The 21,287-nt window shown below is 38.5% G+C and overlaps 1 protein-coding gene across 1 annotated transcript in view; it reads left to right on the forward strand.

The window, feature by feature from the left end:
- Window positions 1-21,287, forward strand: part of CDYL (chromodomain Y like) — a 196,854-nt gene that overhangs the window by 166,870 nt on the left and 8,697 nt on the right. The window contains exons 3-6 of the mRNA XM_026714999.2: window positions 12,978-13,231; window positions 15,140-15,312; window positions 16,864-17,074; window positions 18,579-18,722. Of these exons, the coding sequence (XP_026570784.1) occupies window positions 12,978-13,231; window positions 15,140-15,312; window positions 16,864-17,074; window positions 18,579-18,722 (782 nt within the window). The remainder of the gene's footprint in view (window positions 1-12,977; window positions 13,232-15,139; window positions 15,313-16,863; window positions 17,075-18,578; window positions 18,723-21,287) is intronic.

Below are 21,287 nucleotides of genomic sequence, written 5' to 3' on the forward strand. Positions count from 1 at the left end.
TTTCAGCTGATGCCACACTGAGTGCTGCCAGATTTGCATCCAGGGCAATAGGGGGAACAGTGATCTCTCGTCTCTTGCTCTGGCTAAAGCCATGGCAGGCTGATATGAGGCACAAATGGAGGTTGGTCACGGCCCCATTTAAAGGGGATAAATTGTTTGGAGAGGCTCTGGACAAGGTCCTAGTGTAGTCCAAGGACAAAGGGAAGGTTTTGCTGTCCAAGTCCAGAAAAAGTGATTATAGGCCAACTCCCTATGCCAGACGCTCCTAATTATAGGACCCCCGAAACAGGAGGGACATTCCCCAGACCCTACAGGTCTTCCGCCCCCAGGCAGGAACAAAGCCAGGACAAGACAGGTAGAAATTGTCCTTTTAACAATAAGCGGCCCTTTCGAGGGGCTGGGGGTCGTCCTGATGCCCCAGATAAAATGGAGCCCAACCCTCCCATTGAGGGACATCTGGCCTTGTTTGCCAGGCGTTGGGAGGAAGTAACCACTGACACCTGGGGCCTGGAGACAGTCCGCTCTGGACTATCTATAGAATTCCTCTCTGTGCCCCTGAGGTTTTTCATTCATTGCTCTATCTCTAGGAATACAGAGAGAAGGAAACTTATGGAAACAGCTATTCAGCACCTGCTGGAGATTCAGGTTATTCAGCCAGTGCCTGAGGGTCAACAAGACATGGGATTCTATTCCATATTGTTTGTAATCCCAAAAGCCTTGGGGGGATGGGATGGAGGGCAATTCTGGATTTGAAGCGCCTTAACTGCCAGGTGAAATACAGGCGGTTCAAGATGCATTCAGTCCAGTCCATCCTGGAGGGAATTAGGGAGGGGGACTTCCTTACCTCAATTGATTTAACGGAAGCCTATCTCCATGTTCCTATTATCCCTGCTCATTGACAATTCCTCAGTTTCTGGGAGGCACTACCGATACAGGGCCTTGCCCTTTGGACTTTCCTCAGCCCCCAGTTCATTCACTAAGCTGTTGGCAGCCCTGGGAGCCCACCTTAGGGCTATACCAGTTAGGGTCCAGTGTTATCTCGATGACATACTGGTCCAGTCATCTTCCCCATCTAGAGCTGTAGAGGATTTAGAGATCACCATTCAGGTGCTGCAAGAGCATGGCTTCTCTGTCAACGAGGCCAAAAACCACTTCACTCCCACCACTACCTTACTCCATCTGGGAGCTGTTATAGATACTAATTCCTGCAAGGTGTCCTTATCCCAAGAATGTCAGGAGAGTATCAGGGAGTTAATTGGATAAGTGAAATCTAAACCTAGGGTGTCCCTGGCTATGCTTTCTAAGCTTCTGGGGGAAATGATATCATGCATTAATATAGTGCCCTGGGCTAGACTGCATGCCAGGTCACTCCAATGATTCCTTCTACCTTATCAGAAGACAGGTAGGGGTTGTTCCCTCTTACAGGTCAGATTAACTCCATTGGTCCTTAAGTCTTTAAGATGGTGGTCATTTGAGGTGCTTTCCATGGGACTCCTATTCAAGGAACCAAGCAGGTTAGTGCTGACCACAGATGCCAGTCTTCATGGCTGGGGTGCCCACATTTAATCCAGGCTGCTCCAAGGACAATGGTCCCAGGCAGATTTGGACCATAATATTAATTGGCTAGAGCTTCAAGCAGTCCATTTGGCTCTGAGACAATTAGAGGACGTGGCCTCAGGTAAGGACATCCTAATCTTGACTGACAATGTGTCCACCAAGGCACACATTAACCACCAAGATGGGACTCATTCAGGGCCTCTGATGCTGGAGGCAGAGCAGCTCGGTTTATAGGCAGAGAGACATCAGGTATTGCTCAGAGCTGAGTACATTGCAGGCGTGGCCAATGTTGAGGCTGACTGGCTTAGCAGAGCCACCAACGACCATGGCGTTTGCATCCCGAATTGTTTCAGGAGCTGTCAGAACGCTTTGGATGCCCAGCAGTGGATCTCTTCACTTCCCAGAACAACACGCAACTCCTGAGATTCTTTTCCAGGTTTGCAGTTCCGGGAGCAGAGGGAACAAATGCCTTATGCAGCCCTTGGTCATGGGAGCTCCTGTATGCCTTTCCTCCTCTGCCCCTGATCCCGAGGGTCATCCAGAAACTGCTGGTGGAAAGAGCAGAGCTTATCCTTGTGGCCCCTCATTGGCCCAGGAGGCCATGGTTTGCAGGCTTAGTACACCTTTCCATTTCCAGACCTTGGAGGATACCGGAGGACATAGTGTCACTCAGCCAGGGGCCAATCTTGCATCCAGAGCCGCAGTGGCTTCACTTGGCCATCTGGAGATTGAGCAGGAATCTCTGATCCGGGACAATTATTCCTCCAGAGTAATAAGAACTATTCAGGCATTCAGGAGACCCTCTACCAACCACATCTACGATGCAACCTGGAAAGCTTTCAGCGCATGGTGTTGTAAGTATGACATTGTCCCTTCTGGGGCCTTGCTTGCCCAGGTGTTGGACTTCCTCCAAGAGGGCCTGGACAAGGGGCTTTCACCTAATACTCTGTAGAGGCAGGTTGCAACCTTGTCTTCTGTTCTATCCTTGTGGGGAGTGGAATCTTTGTCTAGACATCCCACGATCCGCAGGTTTCTGAAGGGGGCTACAAACCTGAGGCCTCCAGTAGTTCATCGATATCCAACATATGACCTCTCTAAAGTACTGCAGTCACTGACTGAGGCCCCATATGAACCACTGAGGTCAGGTCCCTTGCAGTTTTTGTCTTGTAAGGTAGCCTTTCTGGTAGCAATCACCTCTGCCAGAAGGATTTCGGACCTGGAAGCCTTGTCTGTCAGGAAAGACCTTTGTGTGTTTCATACCAATCGAGTGGTGTTAAGACTAGACCCTTCGTTCGTGCCAAAGATGAACTCGTGGTTTCACAGATCCCAAGAACTAATTTTACCTGAGTTTTGTCCGCATCCTGTGCACATGTTAGAAAGACGATGGCATTCTCTGGATGTTCGGAGGGCGTTGAGGATTTACATCAAGAGGACATTGTCCTTCAGGAGATCTGAATCCCTCTTTGTTTCCTTTCAACCTTCCACCATGGGCTGCAAGGTAACTCCAACGACTGTGGGGAGATGGATAAGACTTTGCATATCCAAGACCTACCAAACACAGGGACTTGCAGTTCCTCCAAGAATAACAGCACACTCAACAAGAAGTGCGGCAACATTGACGGTTGGGGCCACCCAGGCCTCTCTGGAGGAGGTTTACAGGGTGGCTACCTGGGCCGTTCCTTCTCCGTTCATCAGACACTGTAAGCTGGACTCATTGGCTTCTGCTGAGGCAGCTTTTGGACGGAGGGTTCTTCAAAAGGTCCATTCTGTATAAGCGACTTGGACCCATAGGACAGCCGGCTTTGCTATGTCCCAATCCTGAATTCTGTCTCCACCACAGTGGAGAAGGGTCGTTGGTCCTAACCTGATATGACCTTTCTCTTTGTGTGGAGGTAGCATTCAGTCCCACCCTTTCCTGGTGCGTTCCGAATGTAATGGTGTGTATTATACTTCTAGGAGAACACTGTCACTATTCCTTCGCCAATTTCTGGGGAGGTCCCTAGCAGCAAAGGGAGTGTCATCAAAGTTTTGACAGACTCAGTCCAATCACAGACAGAGACTGATCACTCAATCCTGAATGCTATCTCCACACAAAGAGAAACATTGTATCAGGTTAGGACCAACGACCCCTTTCTGCAAAATTATATTTCATTTCATTCTTCTATTTTGGCCTTAATCTCTTTTTTTAACCTCCGCTTATATCACTGTAAATGCTGTTTTAGCATCTGCTATTTTGCTTTGAAATTATTGTGTACTTCCTTATCTATTTTAACAGGTCTCTAAGTTCTTCCCAGGGTTCATTACTTCCTATTTTCTTTTAAATAAAAAAATATTCCTTCCTCTCTTCTCTCTTCTCCTTCCTATTCTTCTCATTTAATTCTGTCTAGCCATGTGGAACTGTTTTCAATTTGCTCTTGATATTTTGAAAAATATATTATAATTGTTTTGTAAATTTAACTTGACCTTTTATTATGCTGGCGAGTATGACCGGTTTTAGTGTGATTTAGTTGCACCTCCAGTCATCAAATTACTGCTTAGTTGCTTTCCAACTTCCCATCTACTCCCAATATGGCCATTTAAGTGTACACATGCTTGTGATTTATTTATTCTGTTTTTCTTCAATAATTGAAATCTCTTCTAGTTATATAGGTCTTGAGAAGGCAAATTACTTATTTACTTATTTCAGCTACATGGGATATTTTGCTTCAGTTTTTTGAATGAACTGACTTTTTAATGTTGTATATGTATTTTGCTTGTTTTTGTTTGCATGTGGCTATGCTTGCTTCCTGTGAACTCAGTATATTATTTTCCTTTGTGGCAAAAGAATATTACTCATTATTGACATTATTATTTGGAGACTAACCCGTCCCACCCACCCTCATGTTTCCCCTTTTTATTCTTAGGCAGTTCGTTCTCCCAAAGACATACAAAGTTTGGATTAGAAAATGGTACTTTATTATTTGTTACATTTACCACAATATCCATTGTGAGTCCCTTTTCTTAAATCCCAAATGTGTCTAACAGCCCAGTAGGTTTGGGGAGGTATTTGATGTTCACAATACACAAACGTGTGTTTAGTAAATACTATTAGGATGAAGTGTGCACCATTTTTAATGCTCATATAGTTAACCATAAGTGTTCATTTTGTTAGTGTTCATTCTGGGAAAAAAATAAATTTTTGTTTTTACTGATGTAGATAATCTAAGCAATAAATCTGCACACTCGAAGAAGTCCAGCATTGTAAGATATATTTGTACATTAAATACATGCGTATACCTGCTGTTCAGATGTCAAATTTGCCTACAGTTTTTGAGGAACAGTTTTGCAGTTTTCCACTTGCATATGGGATAAGTACTAGGCTGGCAAATATCTTTGTCATTGTCCGAGACCCTTGGTAAGCTATGATAAACAGATGTCATAGTATTGCCATTATTCTTGAAAACTGTGATTCAAAATGTTACTTATAACCTACAAAATTCTGCATGAAATAGAGCCTGGCTACTTGAGGATCTGTATAACACCTGTGGTATCAGCCACGTTTAATACAACAGAGTTGATGCACTTCTGACTCTTCTTCAATTAAATTTATCTTTTGGGACCCAAAAAATATGCCTCCTCTCTTCACACCTTCATTCTGAAATGAGATTCCTCTTGATTTCCATGAGGGTCTTACCTGGATGATGTTACAGAAAGCCTTAAAGTCTAAGTAGTTATTTACTCAGGCCTTGGGTTAGGATGATTGGGGCCCCTGTTAGATTGTTTGTGGTGTGGATATGGCACACACAGGTTTGGGGTTTTTTTTGTTTTTTTTTGTTTTTTGTTTGCTTGTTTGACCCAGTAACCAAACCAACCAGGCTCAAAAGTCACCAAGTAATGGAAACTTGGGTGATTGGTTAGGGTTTTTGCATCTACCTGTGGAGAAAGATTTTTATTTTTAAAAAAGAAAAATTTACAAGTAAAAGAAAAGGACTTGAAAATTATAAATGCCTATAGCTATTGTAGAAAGGAATCTTAATAATAAAGCTCTTGTTTGTTTGAATTATTTTCTATTTTAGGTTCTGCTTTCTATTTCTTTTGTGTCAAAAATCTGTACTTTTCCTTCATCTTTTCTCCTTATTTGTGTCTGGTTAGGCTTTTTGACTATTTGCTTTTTCTGAATCTTGGCCGTGTCTGAGGGAAACAGAACTTTCCCCTCATACTGAGGAAAAGAATATATTTCTCTCTGTCCCTAGTTTTCTTCGCTGCTGCTTCTCAAGGCCTCCCCTGGCTTTCCAACCCACCCACCCACCCCGCCCTTCCACACATGCACCTTCACACTCCTTATCTGAGATTCCTGCTACTTCCAACTCAAGGACTCTGCATGTCCTAGATTTATGATAGCATCGGGGACTTCTGAGATTACCATTGATAAACGATGCAGTCTTGTGACATCACCCTTTACAACTGCATTCCTTAACAATGGCAAGCCCAGGCCCAATTGCCATCTAACTCACGGACAATTTGTAATTACTATATTGTTCTTCCTATTCTGTCAGCCTCACTAGGTAGATTCAACCAAGAAATCAACTCCACACAAAAGCTTTTTTTTAAAAAAAGAGACTGACTACAATGACACAGTCTGGCAAGTCTGATTGTGCTATATTTCCTCCTCCCTCCATGATACATCTGTGAATTAAAGAAGGCTTCTGTCTGAACCACTTACAAATGCTATCTGTTGTGGATTTAAATTATGTTTTACCCCTTGTCACTTTCATAAAGAAACTTATATGTCTCTATCAAGAGTAAGTATTTTCCTTACTCAACAATTCTTTTGGTTTTATTTTACACCATCCAGAGTAGGTTTGGAATCAGCGGGTGCTTAAATTAAAATATACTCATAAGGCTTGATTAGGAAATGTCCTTCTTGTTTTCAGCAAGCTGTTCTATACTTCATGCAAACTGTATAGATGAAGAAATAGTACTGTTTTCCTTCTGCTCTGGTTCTTTGGATCCAACACCCATGATTTTCTGTCACCTGTTTTTCAATATACAGCTTCCATCTGAACCAATTCTGCTACTCATCTAAGGAACAAACAAAAGAAAACACATTAACAAAACAAAATTGTAAAACAGAATGCTGTTAGATTGCTAGCAAAAGTATAAAGATGGTGGAAAAGACCATAGTTCTAATTGCCAGCATATTTACAAGACTGCTACACTAGAATAGAAAAGGATAAAAGTTAATTCTTGTTTGCCTTAAAGTGTAGTTAAAACATTTTGGTCTAGTGTGGAAATTTATCTGTCCGAACACAATTTTCAAGTTGCTAATGATAATTTCCAGATATGGTGTAGTATCCCTATTTTAAGAAATATATTCAGAGTTTCTTATCTGGTAAATCACTGGTAATTAATATTCAGCATTGTGCAAAATTGTGTGGGGGCACTACAATTTTTGTAAGTCATGCATCATTCTGCACATGCCTTTGTATGCATAGGTACCTCCAAGCTTTTGGGAAAGAGTGGATGGAGAGCTACAGAGTAGGTATGATTACAAGGATAAAACCCAAGAACAAAAATTAATAACTTCCCACCCTCTGGCAACAGCAATCAAACCAGCCACTTGGCATTCCGAGGTCCTGAGGCTCATTGGCAGAATATGTGGTTGGCATATACATGGAATCTATTGTGATATAGTTTGAATTAGTGCCTACTTTGCTAGAAATGGAAATATGTAACATGTTTTTTGCAAACACAGTGAATATGAATATGAAAGTAAAATCTAGCTGTCTGAACATATTTCAAACATATTTCAAATTTAGTAAATATTATATTTTGCTTATTTTGCGAGCTATGAAGATGCTAAAATGGCACCGGCTGTCAAAGGGCTCTCAAATTCAGCGACGATTAGTGGGATCGCGCCAACGCGTGACTAGACTAGTTATTTACTACTTTGCCTCTTGTCAGCTGGAAAGAGGCTTTATCAGAGGAACTGAGTTCCTGCTCTTTGCAGGATCTGCTGCTAACCGATGGACTTAGCTGCTAAAATTAACGTTGGCTATCAGCATTTTCACTCAAACTCAAATGAATGCAGAAAGTCCGTGAAACACCCTGAGGGCTACGCTCTCACCCTAGATGAGCTTAAAAGTCAAAACCATGTAGTGTTAAAGAATCCTAGCCAAGGAACACGTCTTGATTGAATGACAGACTGAGCAAAAAATCTGGGGACAAGTGTTAAGGAGGCAGGTCCTCAGAACTCTGCTCAGCCTATCGAACAGCAAGACGGAAGCATTACCCTGGCCTGGATGCTTGGAACAGCATACTGGAGAACTGGTGTCTTTACTGAAAACAGCTACTTAAATGCTGTACTCCCACCTTTTTCAGAACAGCGATAAATGTGAGCAAAAATGCCACAGAAGAGTCAGATTTCAGCTGGTAGTAGCCAGGGGCAAAATTGTTTGGCAGTGAAAACTGTATCAACGAAACTGGGGAGGTTTGTTGGAAGCATATGCTGCCTGGAGAATTTGTAGTACTCAAGAGAAGTTCCTTAAAATCTCCTATACACCTGTGGCTTACATTATAAAAAAAAATTGGGTGCTAATTGGCGATGTAATACAGTATATTAAAGGCCATATCTTTAAAGTGATATGTTGATTTTTGGTCATCTAATTACTTAAATATCAATTTTTTTAGAATAGAATAGAATTCTTTATTGGCTAAGTGTGATTGGTCACACAAGGAATTTGTCTTGGTGCAAATGCTCTCAGTGTACATAAAATAAAAGATACACATTCATCAAGAGTCAAGAATTATCAGGTACAACACTTAATAGTCATAGGGCTATACACAATAGAATCATACTAGGAAACAGTCAATATAAATCATAAGGATAAAAGTGACAAAGTTACAGGGAGGGAATGGGTGATAAGGAGTGATGAGAAGATTAATAGTAATAATAGTGCAGACTTTGTAAATAGCTGAACAGTGTTGAGGGAATTATTTGTTTAGCAGAGTGATGGCTTTCGGGGGAAAAAACTGTTCTTGTGTCTAGTTGTTCTGGTGTGTAATGCTCTATAGTGTCATTTTGAGGGAAGGAGTTGAAACAGTTTATGTCCGGGATGTGAGAGGTCTGTAAATATTTTCACAGCCCTCTTTTTGACTCATGCAGTATACAGGTCCTTGATGGAAGGCAGGTTGGTAGTAATTGTTTTTTCTGTAGCCCTAATTTTCCTCTGAAATCTGTGTCTGTCCTATTGGGTTGCAGAACCAAACCAGACAGTGATAGAGGTGCAGATGATAGTCTCAATTCTTCTGTAGAACGAGGAATAATTGATATGTTGTTTTTTGGTCATCTAATTACTTAAATATCATTTTTTAAAGCTTAACTTATTTCCACTTCAAAACATTTCAAAATATTTGATCAATGATTCAAAAGGAAAACTGACCAGACAATTTAAAAGAGCAAAATAAATTCACACCAGATACATATTTCATTTTTTGGAATGTGTATTTATTAAGATCAAGCACTAAGAATATGAAATGCCTGAGAATATCCCCTTGAGGTCTAATGGTGACAAGTCACCATTATTGAAAGAAGCATGTATGGATTATCTGTCTGATCCTGCAGGATTACTTTTCTTAAAGTTCAAGTGGGAACTCACACGTTAATTGGCATCTTTTGTTTAATATATTCATTTTTATTTTCTGTCAAATCAAACAATATACTTGTTTTTATTAAATTATAGGAGTAAAATATCCTGCGGTTGTGTTATGGATAGTTAAACGGTCCAATTTCAACCAGTACGAGGACTAACTGCATACTCATCAGAGTCCATGTATACAAAAGTACTTCGTATGTGATGATATCATTCCTATTACATTTTATGACAAATCATGCAGGTTTCCTGAGTAAAATTCTTTATCTCTCAAGCTGAGCATTTAAGTTAGTTCAGTAATTTTTAAATTTTCTATTTTCAAACTCCCATAAGTTACCACTTTTATATCTTTAGGCAGAAGACACTTTTTCATATTTTTAGCATTGGCACATTTTCTGTGAAAAATTGTCAGTCTGTCATAAAATAAGGAAAGCCTAGACCCCATTCTTCAAGCTAATTCTGTATGTTACATTTGAGTAATTTCTTTCGCTACCTATAAAAATTAAAAGTAAAATACACCTATGATCTTTCTGACAATCTTATTCTTTCTTACATGCTTTTTGTTAACTTTTAATTTTAGAATTACAAATAAATTTCTTTTACCAGTTACTGATACTCAGTTGGTTCTCTGCCTTCTCTATATCCTGATGTGGAAAGTATAAATTGTATCAAAGACTTTTTTGGGGAAAACTTTGATTTTTATCTTTCTGAATCAAGTTATCCTAAATTATAACCTAAAGCAGGGACAGTGAATCTGCTGCCCCTAAATTCTTTTGAAGCCCTTAATGCCTCCCCAGCTTCACTTAAACAAAAATAAACGTGGTACTTTCCTCTCATTTCAGGGCAACAAAAACAAATGTATACTTAGTTCCTCCACCATTTTAAGGGGAGGGGAATTAAATAACATTCTTAGAGTAGGCAGACTAGAATTTTCTTGCAAGAAGAAGAAAGCCTTAGCTTTACAAAGTTGTGTAACAATCATTATGAAAATATTATCTTAGTCTAGAAAAATAAAACAGGTTGAGGAAGAAACTCGGGATAATATCATTCCAAATCTATTTGATTTAAGGGGAAGAGAGCAAGAAATTATTTCAAAATTCTGTTGTCAAACCTTATTAGAAGCAAATTCCCATAGTACTTATTGGGCCCATTTCCTGACCTAACCTACCTCACAAGCCTAACTCATGATTCCACTGATCACCATGTGGGTCTTTTGCCTAAATTTAAGCCTAGTTTCTAGAAACTAGCTACTTTTCAATACATGATTTTCAATATTTGATAGAATAATTTGGATCTAAAATTGCTGTCCTTTGGTTGTTTGACAACTTCTTCCAGGAATGAATTGTAAAATATGTGACAACTGGTTTGTGAGCCAATCAAATGCTGGTTTAAACTTCCCAGCCTGTACTTCTCTTCTTCCAGTTGTTTGATTTGCTTTTTCCTTGAGCTGTTAACCAGATTCCTCATTACGGTGTAGTCTGAGATGGAACAGATTATTCTGTTTTCATCTTAGACATTGCACTGCAGATTGCGTATTTGACCAAAAAAGCAGGAAGAAGTGGAAGAGGGCACGATTAAGAAGTCTAAATAATTATGTAATATGTTGTAATACTTGGGAATGTGGGATCACAGTCTAGCTGTTTTTCCAAATAACTTTATTAAAAAATTTTAATAGAGACCAGTAAAGAAAAAGAAAAAAGGATTGCAAGAAAAATACATGTATAAAGACACCTGTCCCAAGAAAATAACCCACTTTGTGGTAGATATAAACAATTCCTTAAAAGTGTAGTATGATAAAAAGGGACCATTTCCTCTTTATAAAAGACAAAATACAATATAAGATATTCCAAACAACAGTTTATCTTCAAATGCATATTCTATATCTCCACTCTATAAGTACATCAACATTTCACTTGTATAAAATAATCCTATTAACCTAATGCAAACAAAAAACTAAATTTAAAACTAAATTATAACAAAACAATCCTCTTTTTTAAAAAAAGAATCTTTCCCAACTCCCTTATTATTTAACTAAAGAAAAATGGAATCATATAGAATAAAAACATTTCCAACTTTATCCCTGATTGAATAAGCCAATGTTACAATCTTTGTTTTTCTTTGTTATGTATACAGGATCATCTTTTTTTGCAATCCATTTGGGTGATTGTTATTCCTTATTACAAATTTCTTGTTTTTTGACTCCAGACTAATAAGCATTTTCCCCATAGGCATGGATTTATTTATTTAAAAAAAAAAACACTCACCCAGTGTTTCCAATCTTGTCATTCCAAAGGTGTCTAACGTCCTTAAATTCATGGGTAGTTTCCTAAAATAGCTATCAAGGGAAGTGTAGTGTCCTGTAAAGTCTCCACTTTGTGGCTGCAGAAAAATAGTGAATTCCCCCATCTTCTAATTCTCCACCCGCACCTCAAGATTACTGTTCTGTGGCCTTTTTGTGTGGAAAAGAAACACACACCAGGAGAAATCACTTGGGCAATCTCATGTCATTCTGTCTAATCCATAGAAGATCAAAGGGAGGGAGCTGATCTCCTTCGGCTCTTTTGCCAATCATCAGCTCCATTTGTCTGTGGAGCTGTCTTCAATTGGCCATCTTTCCCTGGAAACCTGAGTCACAGTGCAACCATGAGCCATACTTTGAATCTTTTCTGTTATTGAATCTGTTAAAAATATTTTAACATAAATTTTTAATATAGATTATGAAATAGCAACAACACTAACAGTAAAAAAAAAGTCAGCTATGAAATATGAAAAGTTTATAAATGAAAAGGTGAAATTCTTGAGAATACTATGGATCATAGAACAAATCAATCCAGAGTTGCCACGACACAGAAATGACCAGACTCAAATTATCATATTTTGGACACTTTATATAAAGACCCCACTTCCTTGAGTAGCCTATAATGCTGAAATAATGTAGAAAAAAAAAGAGGACAATTAGTAACAAGGTATATGGACTTGATTACAATAAAGATGGGTGCACTATTGAGAGAACTGATCGAGTTGGGGACAGATCACCCTGTAGAAGATTTACATGATTACTCAGAGTCAACACTGAAAAGTACAAGTAGTCCTCAACCTAGAACAGTTTGCTTAGTGACCATTCAAAGTTACAGTGGCACTGAAAAATGGGACTGTTCTTCACAGGTACGACCTTTACGGCACCCCTATGATCATGGGGTCAAAATTCAGATGCTTGGCAAACTGGTTCAAGCAAACTCAATGGGGAAGCCAGATTCACTTAACCAACCAGGTTGCTAACTTAACTGCACTGATTCACTTAACAACTATAGCAAGAAAGGTCATAAAATGGGACAAAACTCACTTAAATGTCTCACTGAACAACAGAAATTTTGGGCTCAATTGTAGTCATAAGTCAAGGAACACCTGTACACTGAGTCAACACACGTGTGTGCTTGTGTACATTCTTAAAAATCTTTTGTATGTCTATGCATCTGTACTTTTTTACATTTTGCTGTATCAGCAATGAAATAAAGATTTTTCTAAGAATTTAGTGTTGGTTATCTCTCTTTTAATATTCCCCCTATTATCCATGTAGATATATTCCCCTCCTTCTCTCACACATATTCTGTAGAACCTTAAGCAGTTGCACTTCAGAAATGCTTTTTTATAAGCTTTCATTAAGGCATTTAGTGTTTACTTCTGCTATGCTATAGTATTTTGGTATTACCATGTTTTCCATGATAATCAAAATTTGATGTGTTTCATGAATAAAGCTGAGGTCTAAAAATACTGTAACCCTTTTCACAGGAACGTCTACCTTTATAGAAGCCTTGGCAACCAATGGTACCAACATTCAGACATCAGTAACAGGAGTAGCAGCCAACAAACGAAGATTCATTGATGAAAGGAGAGATCAGCCTTTTGATAAAAGGCTACGATTCAGTGTGCGGCAAACTGAAAGTGCTTACCGCTACAGAGACATTGTTGTCAGGAAGCAAGATGGATTCACGCATATTTTATTATCCACTAAATCATCAGAGAACAATTCATTAAATCCAGAGGTTAGAGTTGTTTCATTACTTCTGATTTTTTTAACTGGGAGGGTGGGATTCTTGCTATCCCAGAAACTCACAATCACCCATGCCCTAGTCACTTCCAGATTGGATTACTATAATGTGCTCTATATGGGGCTGTCCTTGAAGAGTATTACACCTCTGCTCTGTGGGTTGCACTTATTGCCAGTTTGCTTCCAGGTCAATACAAGAGATTGGTTTCAATCTCTAAAATCTTTCATGGTAAGGGAGAGATTATCTGAGGGATCGCCTCTCCTTGATTACATCTGCCCAATCCTTTAGATCTGCCAGAAACAGTATGCTTCAAATTCCATCTGCTACAAACTTCAGATCCCATCTGCAAGAGACTTTGAGTCCCAGAAGGAGGGCATTCTATACTGTGGCATCTACCTTAGGGAACATTCTCCTCCCCAAATTGAAGTTAGCTCTTCGTCTGTTAATAGTCCCAAAACATCTGGTTGTGTCTTCAGGCCTGGGGTTCCAGAGGATTAGTGATATTCTAAGACGGCGGTTATTGCGATTCATATTTATTCCCTCCTATGGTTCGTGGTTTACATATTTTAATCATTGTTTTTATATATTTATTGTTTTACTTGGTTGCTGTATGCCACCCAGGATCACTTCTTGTCAGATGGGTAGCCATATATTAGTAAATAAATAGTGTAGAAATTAAAAGTTAAATAGTACATCAATGGCAAAACATTAGTAAATTAGTAAATGCATGTGTAGAGTTTAGTGCTTGACATAAGATGCAGCGGCCTTTTCAAGAGGATTAGAATTATGATAGCAAGAGCTCAAAATGCCTCATTGGTAGAATAGGTATCTTACAAGAAAGTTCAGGCTTTGGATTATTTATTTATTTATTTTTTAATTTTCAGAGAGCTCTTAAAAGGTAAAAAGTAAAGGAGTCCCTGTGGATTTTCCTCTACTAATCATAGCCAACTATAGGGGTGGGAGGGTGTGCTTCATTTTAAGGCCATTAAGTCAGCGCTATCTGAAGACATTTCCACGGTCATGACATCACAGAGTGCTGCTACCTTCTCACCATAGTGGTACCTATTTATCTAGACACATTTGGATGCTTTCGAACTACTAGGTTGGCAGGAGCTGGGGGCGAGGACGGGGGCTCACACGGTCATTTGGCACTCGGATCTCAAACCTAAGTTGCCGGCTTTCCAGATAACAAGTCCAGCATCTTTACTGCTGAGCCACTGTGTCACCCCTCCTTAAGAAACAAGTCTGCCTGAAATTTCATACGTCGCTGTCAATCCATTTCACCACTGCAGGTCAAAAATTGGGAAAATATAAATTAAAAACAAGTGATGAATTGTGCCACAGTATTATACTAGTAGTATTACATTGATATAATACTAGCAATTATATTAGTTTCCAAATCTAAAGTTCTGTATATTTAAGTATTTGGGTTAATGAAAATTAAAAGCTATTTGACAGGGATATAAATAGGAAGCTTCAACTTGCTTTAAGTGATTTACTGAATTGCCTGTGTACTATTATTCAGTATTTTTTTAATCTATAAACTACCATATTTATTAAGAATTAAGGTTTTTTGTCTAATTTTATAATGAATTTAGATATTCATAAATTTCAGGCTTATCCTTCGGGAATTAATTCTGCTGAACTCCGTAAAATTTAACATAACGCAAGTTTATATCGGTAATGCTTACTTTTAAAAAACATTTGTCCATTGTTGTCTGTCTTTCTCTTTTGGGAAAAAAAAATGAAGTTTTAGACCTTGTCCTAAATTTAGATGTCTCTGAATTGGTTACATATGCCACCTGCTGTTCACCTTACAGAAATATACTTGGTAAATGAAAAGCTTTTCAGAAGCAAATATTATATATCCCTTTTTCATGTGTTTCATGCATCTCATTCCAGGTGATGAAAGAAGTCCAGAGTGCACTGAACACAGCAGCTGTTGATGACAGTAAACTTGTACTTCTTAGTGCAGTTGGCAGTGTTTTCTGTTGTGGCCTTGATTTCATTTATTTTATTCGACGTTTGACAGATGATAGAAAAAGGGAAAGTACTAAGATGGCAGATGCAATTAGGTTTGTAAAATTATTCAAATTGTGCTTAACAGATCTTGAGCTAAAACAGCTATTTGTAAAACCAAAACTACTATTCCAATCATACTTGGAGTTTTTGTTTTTTTCCTCAGTCAGTAAATGGATTTAAATCAAAATATTTATTATTTTGGAGATATTGTAAAGGTGTCTTCTTTCAAACTAGGAAGAGTTGCACATCCATTAGGTTAAGCATAGTTAAACATGTTTCCAGGACAGTTTCTATATTCGGAAGAATCTTATAGAATAGATACAATTTTTACTTTTCATAAAAGTCTCATATTATAGGAAACGAGATTGTCCAGAAAGATTATTCAGACTGGATATTTGGAAACTATTCGTTGAGAAACTATTTGTATGGGCCCTCCTATTCACAGAATGAAAGTGTAATATTCTGCTTTTCCAACCTCCTTGTTTCACTGAAAAAGAAATTTGGATGGATGGTGTATATAATAAGCCACTATTTATTATTAATACCAAATGTGAGGAATGTTAAGAAATGACTCCAACAAAACTATATCTTAATATATCTTAAAAAAACAATGTTGAAGAATGAAAACATGAAATGCAATTGTGTTCCTTAAACAATATATTATTTCAAGTGTTTTTATGTTTTGTTTTTTTAAGCGTGTAATATGAGAAACTGCATGTCCGATAATTTCCTTCTTATTGTTTATCCTCAATGTAAAAAAACATTTTAGCAAAATACGTATGTTGTTCTTGAAGTAAAGTTCATTTTAGAGCTGCAGCATTTTCTTTTTCAAAAATATTTTTATATGTATTTATCAAATTGTTTTGAGCAACAAAATTAACAAAATATAGTTAAGTCCTTGACTTACAACTACAATTGAGCCCCATATTTATGATGTTAAGTGAGACTGGTTAAGTGAGTTTGCCCCATTTTTCATTCTTGCCACAGTTGCTAAGTGAATCACTGCAGTTGTTAAGTTACTAACCGGGTTGTTAAGTGAATCTGGCTTCCCCATTGTCTTTGCTTGTCAGAAGGTTGCAAAAGGGGATCAAGTGACCTTGGAACACTGCAATTATCATAAATATGAGTCAGTTGCCAAGCATTTGAATTTAGAATAAGTGACCATGAGGATGCTCAACAATCCTAAGTGTGAAAAATGGCCATAAATCACTTTTTTCAGTGCCATTGTAACTTTGAATGGTCACTCAAATGAACTGTTGTAAGTCGAGAACTGTCTGTAATACAAAATGTTGTTTTAATCATTTAAAAAAACCACTTGGAGCCAAACACTGGCTATAAATAACTTGTGTGGCTACATTCACTTTCTCCTTTAGAGATTGATAATTAAATTTTGATGCCCTCCCTCTGTTTCACCTTCAATAAAATAGTCGTGTTACTATTTTTTGTTTTATTCTTTCATAGGAAAATGTGGTTGTGCCTATCATATTTTCAACAAAATATTTATAAACAATAATTACTAGAATAGTTACAATTTTGAAATAGACTTCACGGAAGAATATTGCTGCTAAAATGTGAGCTGTAACCATGTTCTTGTTTTATTACAGGAATTTTGTAAATACTTTTATTCAGTTTAAAAAGCCCATAATTGTTGCAGTAAATGGCCCAGCTATTGGACTTGGAGCATCTATATTACCTCTATGTGACGTGGTATGGGCTAATGAGAAGGCTTGGTTTCAGACCCCATATACAACATTTGGGCAAAGTCCTGATGGATGTTCATCTCTCACATTCCCAAGAATAATGGGTCTGGCATCTGTAAGTAATTCGTAAAATAAACATGTATTCTATATATTTATAACATTTGATGTGCCTATAGTTTTTAGTACAATCGAGTTGACGTAACTGTTCATGGCATGTAGCCCTCAAAAGTGTCACATTTTGACTCTTCCTGTATAAGGAAAATGCTTGGGGGGGGTGGAGTTTCTGGCTCCTAAAATATGTGCTTTTGTGCTGTTGCATTTGCATATTCAGGAAAACATTTTTGGTCAATCTACTTACATTCTATGTATCTAAAGTAAGTTAAGAACTATTTTTATAGGGCTGAAGAAGAGATGCAGGGTTTAATTTAGAAAAGATGCTGTGTCAGGACATGGGGAGCATAAAATTACAAAAAAAAATAAAAAATTAAAAACCTACAATAAAGCAGTAAAGCCTTTTTCTGGAGTCAGTTGAAATAAAATCAGGAAGGCAGCTGAGTATCCAATGAGAAGCAAATCATAGGTTTTTCAAATGCATCTATACAAGCCGAACTAAAAATATATCATTTGTACGAAAGGTTTCCTAGAGTTTCGGGGAGTATAAATGATTATATACTATGTGAAGCTGGAATTAAGTCTTGTGAACTAATAGTCTAATAATTTAATCTGCTTAGTCTACCATGTGTTACTTCCTATTAATGGGGCAGTTGTTAAATGAGCTACAACACCGAGTCAGACAGCTTCCTTGCTTATTTTTTTTTTGAATTCCTTTGTGTTCAACACCCATTGGAACAAAGGGATTGTAGATCCTGGGCATAGACCTTCCATAACTGTTTTGTTTTATTATTTTCTATCTAAAAATATTTATTAATATTTTTGAGATATTTTGGGGTGGCAGTCCAAAATTGGGGGAAGAGACCCCAAAGGTCATAAAAATGACTGATAGAATTTACATATAGTCTGCAGGTTGCCACAGCTTGACCTTGTAATCTGTTTCCCTTACAAAGTTTCTCTATAGCAAACTCTGTCAACTTCCTTTGAGATATTATCATGCTAGATGCTTTTAATACTAACTACATTTTTTTTCTTCAAGAAAAAGGATCCAGATGTAAAGATCTAGATCACGGGTGTCAAATTCGCGGCTGTTGAATAATGTTTTGTGATGTTTTTTTCCATCCACAGAGCTGGGATGGGTGTAGCCTGCGCATGACACATCGGGCCTGTAGGCTGCCAGTTTGACACCCCTAATCTAGATTCTATATTTTGGGTAATAAAATAAAGATATTTTTTTTAAAAAAAACATAAACATAAAAATAAAAGCATAATTTAAAAAAAAACTTGCATCAATAAACGCTCTGAAACTCAAATATCAAAATTTATGTAGGGCTAGAAGTTGACATTGAATTATTGTGTTGCTTTCAATATTTGCTTTATTTCAGTTCAGCGCACAAACAAAAAGTAACATATTCTAGTAGGGGCATTTTTTATAAGCCACAATGTTTTTTATTTAGTAAAAAATCTACACTTTGCTATAACTTTCAAATAATTTCTGTCTTTCTCAGGCAAATGAAATGTTATTTAGTGGAAGAAAGCTAACAGCACAAGAAGCTTGTTCGAAAGGACTGGTGTCTCAAGTATTTTGGCCAGGAACATTCACACAGGAAGTTATGGTTCGAATTAAGGAACTTGTCACGTGTAATTCAGTTGTAAGTTGCTTGCTTCTTTCAATGGAAGTTTAATACTTGGAGTGTTTTAATGATTAAGTACCAGTTCACACAGTAAATTTAAACTAAAACCATTTTGACCTGGCCCTGCAATATTCTTGGAAGGATTTTCACTATTCAAAACATACATAGGCAGATAGCATTTCCACCAACCATCCCAATTAACTCTGAACCCAAAAGATGCCATTTTATTGTCTCTTCTTTTAAAAAGGCACTCAACTTAAAAAGGCAGATTATAATATTTCACAGAGAGAAGGAAATGACTTGTGGATTAATTCTGCAAATAGGTTCGCAATTTCCAACAGCACATCATCAGTAGCTGTAATGCAGCTATTGTGTAATGCACAAATCTAGGAAATGAATTTTAAGTGTTTATGGTAAGAATGCACTCTTAAAAAAACTCTTGTTGTTTTGACTGTACCGGTATAAATATCTGGTCCAAAACTATGGAAGGGAAAAGGCAGGAAAACTGTCTCTTGACTTTTTACCTGAACAGCTAAGTTTCATCACATTACTCAGTTTAATTTAGAATTTATTATTGTACAATACTTACTTACCATATAAAAACATGTTTTCACGTAACTGCTAATTCAGAACGTAAGGTTTATAATATGCTGAACCCCAACCACTATTACAAAATAATTTGTTGCTGCTGCATTAGATATGATATGCTCATACACACTTGCATTCTAGTAATAGTCCTGTGTGGAACCAGTAAACATTTTGTAGTCCATTAAAAGTACTTTAAGTGTGACTTCAACTGTATTCTACTAATCTATTTGGATTGCCTTTCTGGAATAGTTCCACAGTGGATGGTGGGTTTTGCAATGGAATGTGGTTTACAACTTCAACCTGTTTAGCATCCATCCTTGATTTAGTACCTATTATTATTAGCAAAAGATGCTTATATAACCAAACCGGAGACAGCTGGGTAGCTTCAGTGAAGGATGAAAGATACTAGCTTCCACATTGCAGTTGTCTTCTAGTCACCCCAGCCTTAATTACAGTTGGGAATGTTAATGTTTCTTGACTAAGATTTCTTGCAGCAATTAAAACCCATTTGCATGTCTTCTATGCATGCACATACCCATTTTTAGCACAGCATTGATGTTAATTGCAGTCCCACCATAGCCTGCTGGAGGGGTTGAGGCAGCTTATCTTTCCGAGATAATATTTGCTCTTTGCTGTCTGTGCTTTGTGGTTTTAAAATGCTAATTTTAGGAAAATATAAAAGTCGATGGTGGTTTTAAAATGCTAATTTTAGGAAAATATAAAAGTCGATGGTGGTTTTAAAATGCTAATTTTAGGAAAATATAAAAGTCGATTGTATTCTAAATTGAATATATACTACTTATGCACTAAATGCCTGCTCATTTTCCTCCTTAAGAATCCTTTCCACATCTTATCTGTAATCAAAGGGAGTTCTGTAATAGAGCACTGATATGGGGGAACGAACATGCAATCAAACCACAAGGGAGAGCAACATGTTGAAATAGCACTTCAGATGTGCAAACAGTGTAACTCTGCATCAGAATTCAGATGACAGGATTCCTCCAGGCTCCATTCAAGTGTCAACAGAATGCCTTTTGCAGACATGTGGCTGTTTTGGAAAATTGTTGAATAAGATAATGTTCAGGAACACTTCACGCTGCCCTAAATCAGTGAAGATCTGTTGACATTTCTGTTAAGTTCGGAAAGGAGGGAGGCCACACCAGAGCTTTAGTCATAACACACTTTATTCGGAGGAATAAAGGGGGCTGTCGCGTCTGCAGCTAACAGCAGACCTACCAGCGAACAGCAGCTGGCTCAACCTAGCAGCCGGCTTTTATAGCCGACTGTCGAAGGGAGCCAGCCAATGGGGACTAAGAACGCCCCCGCAGGAATTGCGGATCTGATGGGGAACTGGTGTCAGCCCCGAGGACATAACACCCCTTCCCCCCCAGATACGAACATGAGTAGTCTTTAAGGTATGAAGGCGGTTTGTGTTGCCGCTCTGACCGTCTTAGTTCGGGTGTAGGAGCGGGTGGCACAGAGTTCGGGACAGCGGGGGTTTGGTCCCTTGGTAGCTGTCCAGCCACCCGATCTTGCTCTCCGGTCGCCGGCCGGGTTGTCGAATTGCTTCGGTCTCCCGGTGCGGTAGAGGAACTGCTGGGGACGGTTGCTGGTTCTGTAGGATGGTCACGGTCAGCCGTCTGCTCCCTCGGTTCGGTTGGTGGAGACAGGTTACTCTGAGTGTCCCAGCTAGGTGCCGGATGCGGTGCCTGGAATGTTGCCGTGGTCTCTGGGTCGGTGGTGGCGTGCTCGTTCTGCCGGCTCCTCAACTGATCCAGGTGTCTCCGCCAAATGCGCCCGTCTTCTAACTGGACGTGGTACGACCTGGGCCCCGTGATGGCCACGATCCTGCCAGGTACCCACAACGGGTCTCCGCGTAATTCCTGGTGAAGACTTGGTCCTGTAAGACAAAACTCCTGACCCTACTGTTAGACCCAATGGGTGTGTCTGGGCAATAGTGAGGGTGCAGCCTGTCTAGTATTGTCCTTAAGCGTC

The sequence above is a fragment of the Pseudonaja textilis genome, chromosome 3 (genome assembly GCF_049901715.1).
Source record: "Pseudonaja textilis isolate UNSWEBS1 chromosome 3, rPseTex1.2, whole genome shotgun sequence".
Lineage (NCBI taxonomy): Eukaryota > Metazoa > Chordata > Lepidosauria > Squamata > Elapidae > Pseudonaja > Pseudonaja textilis.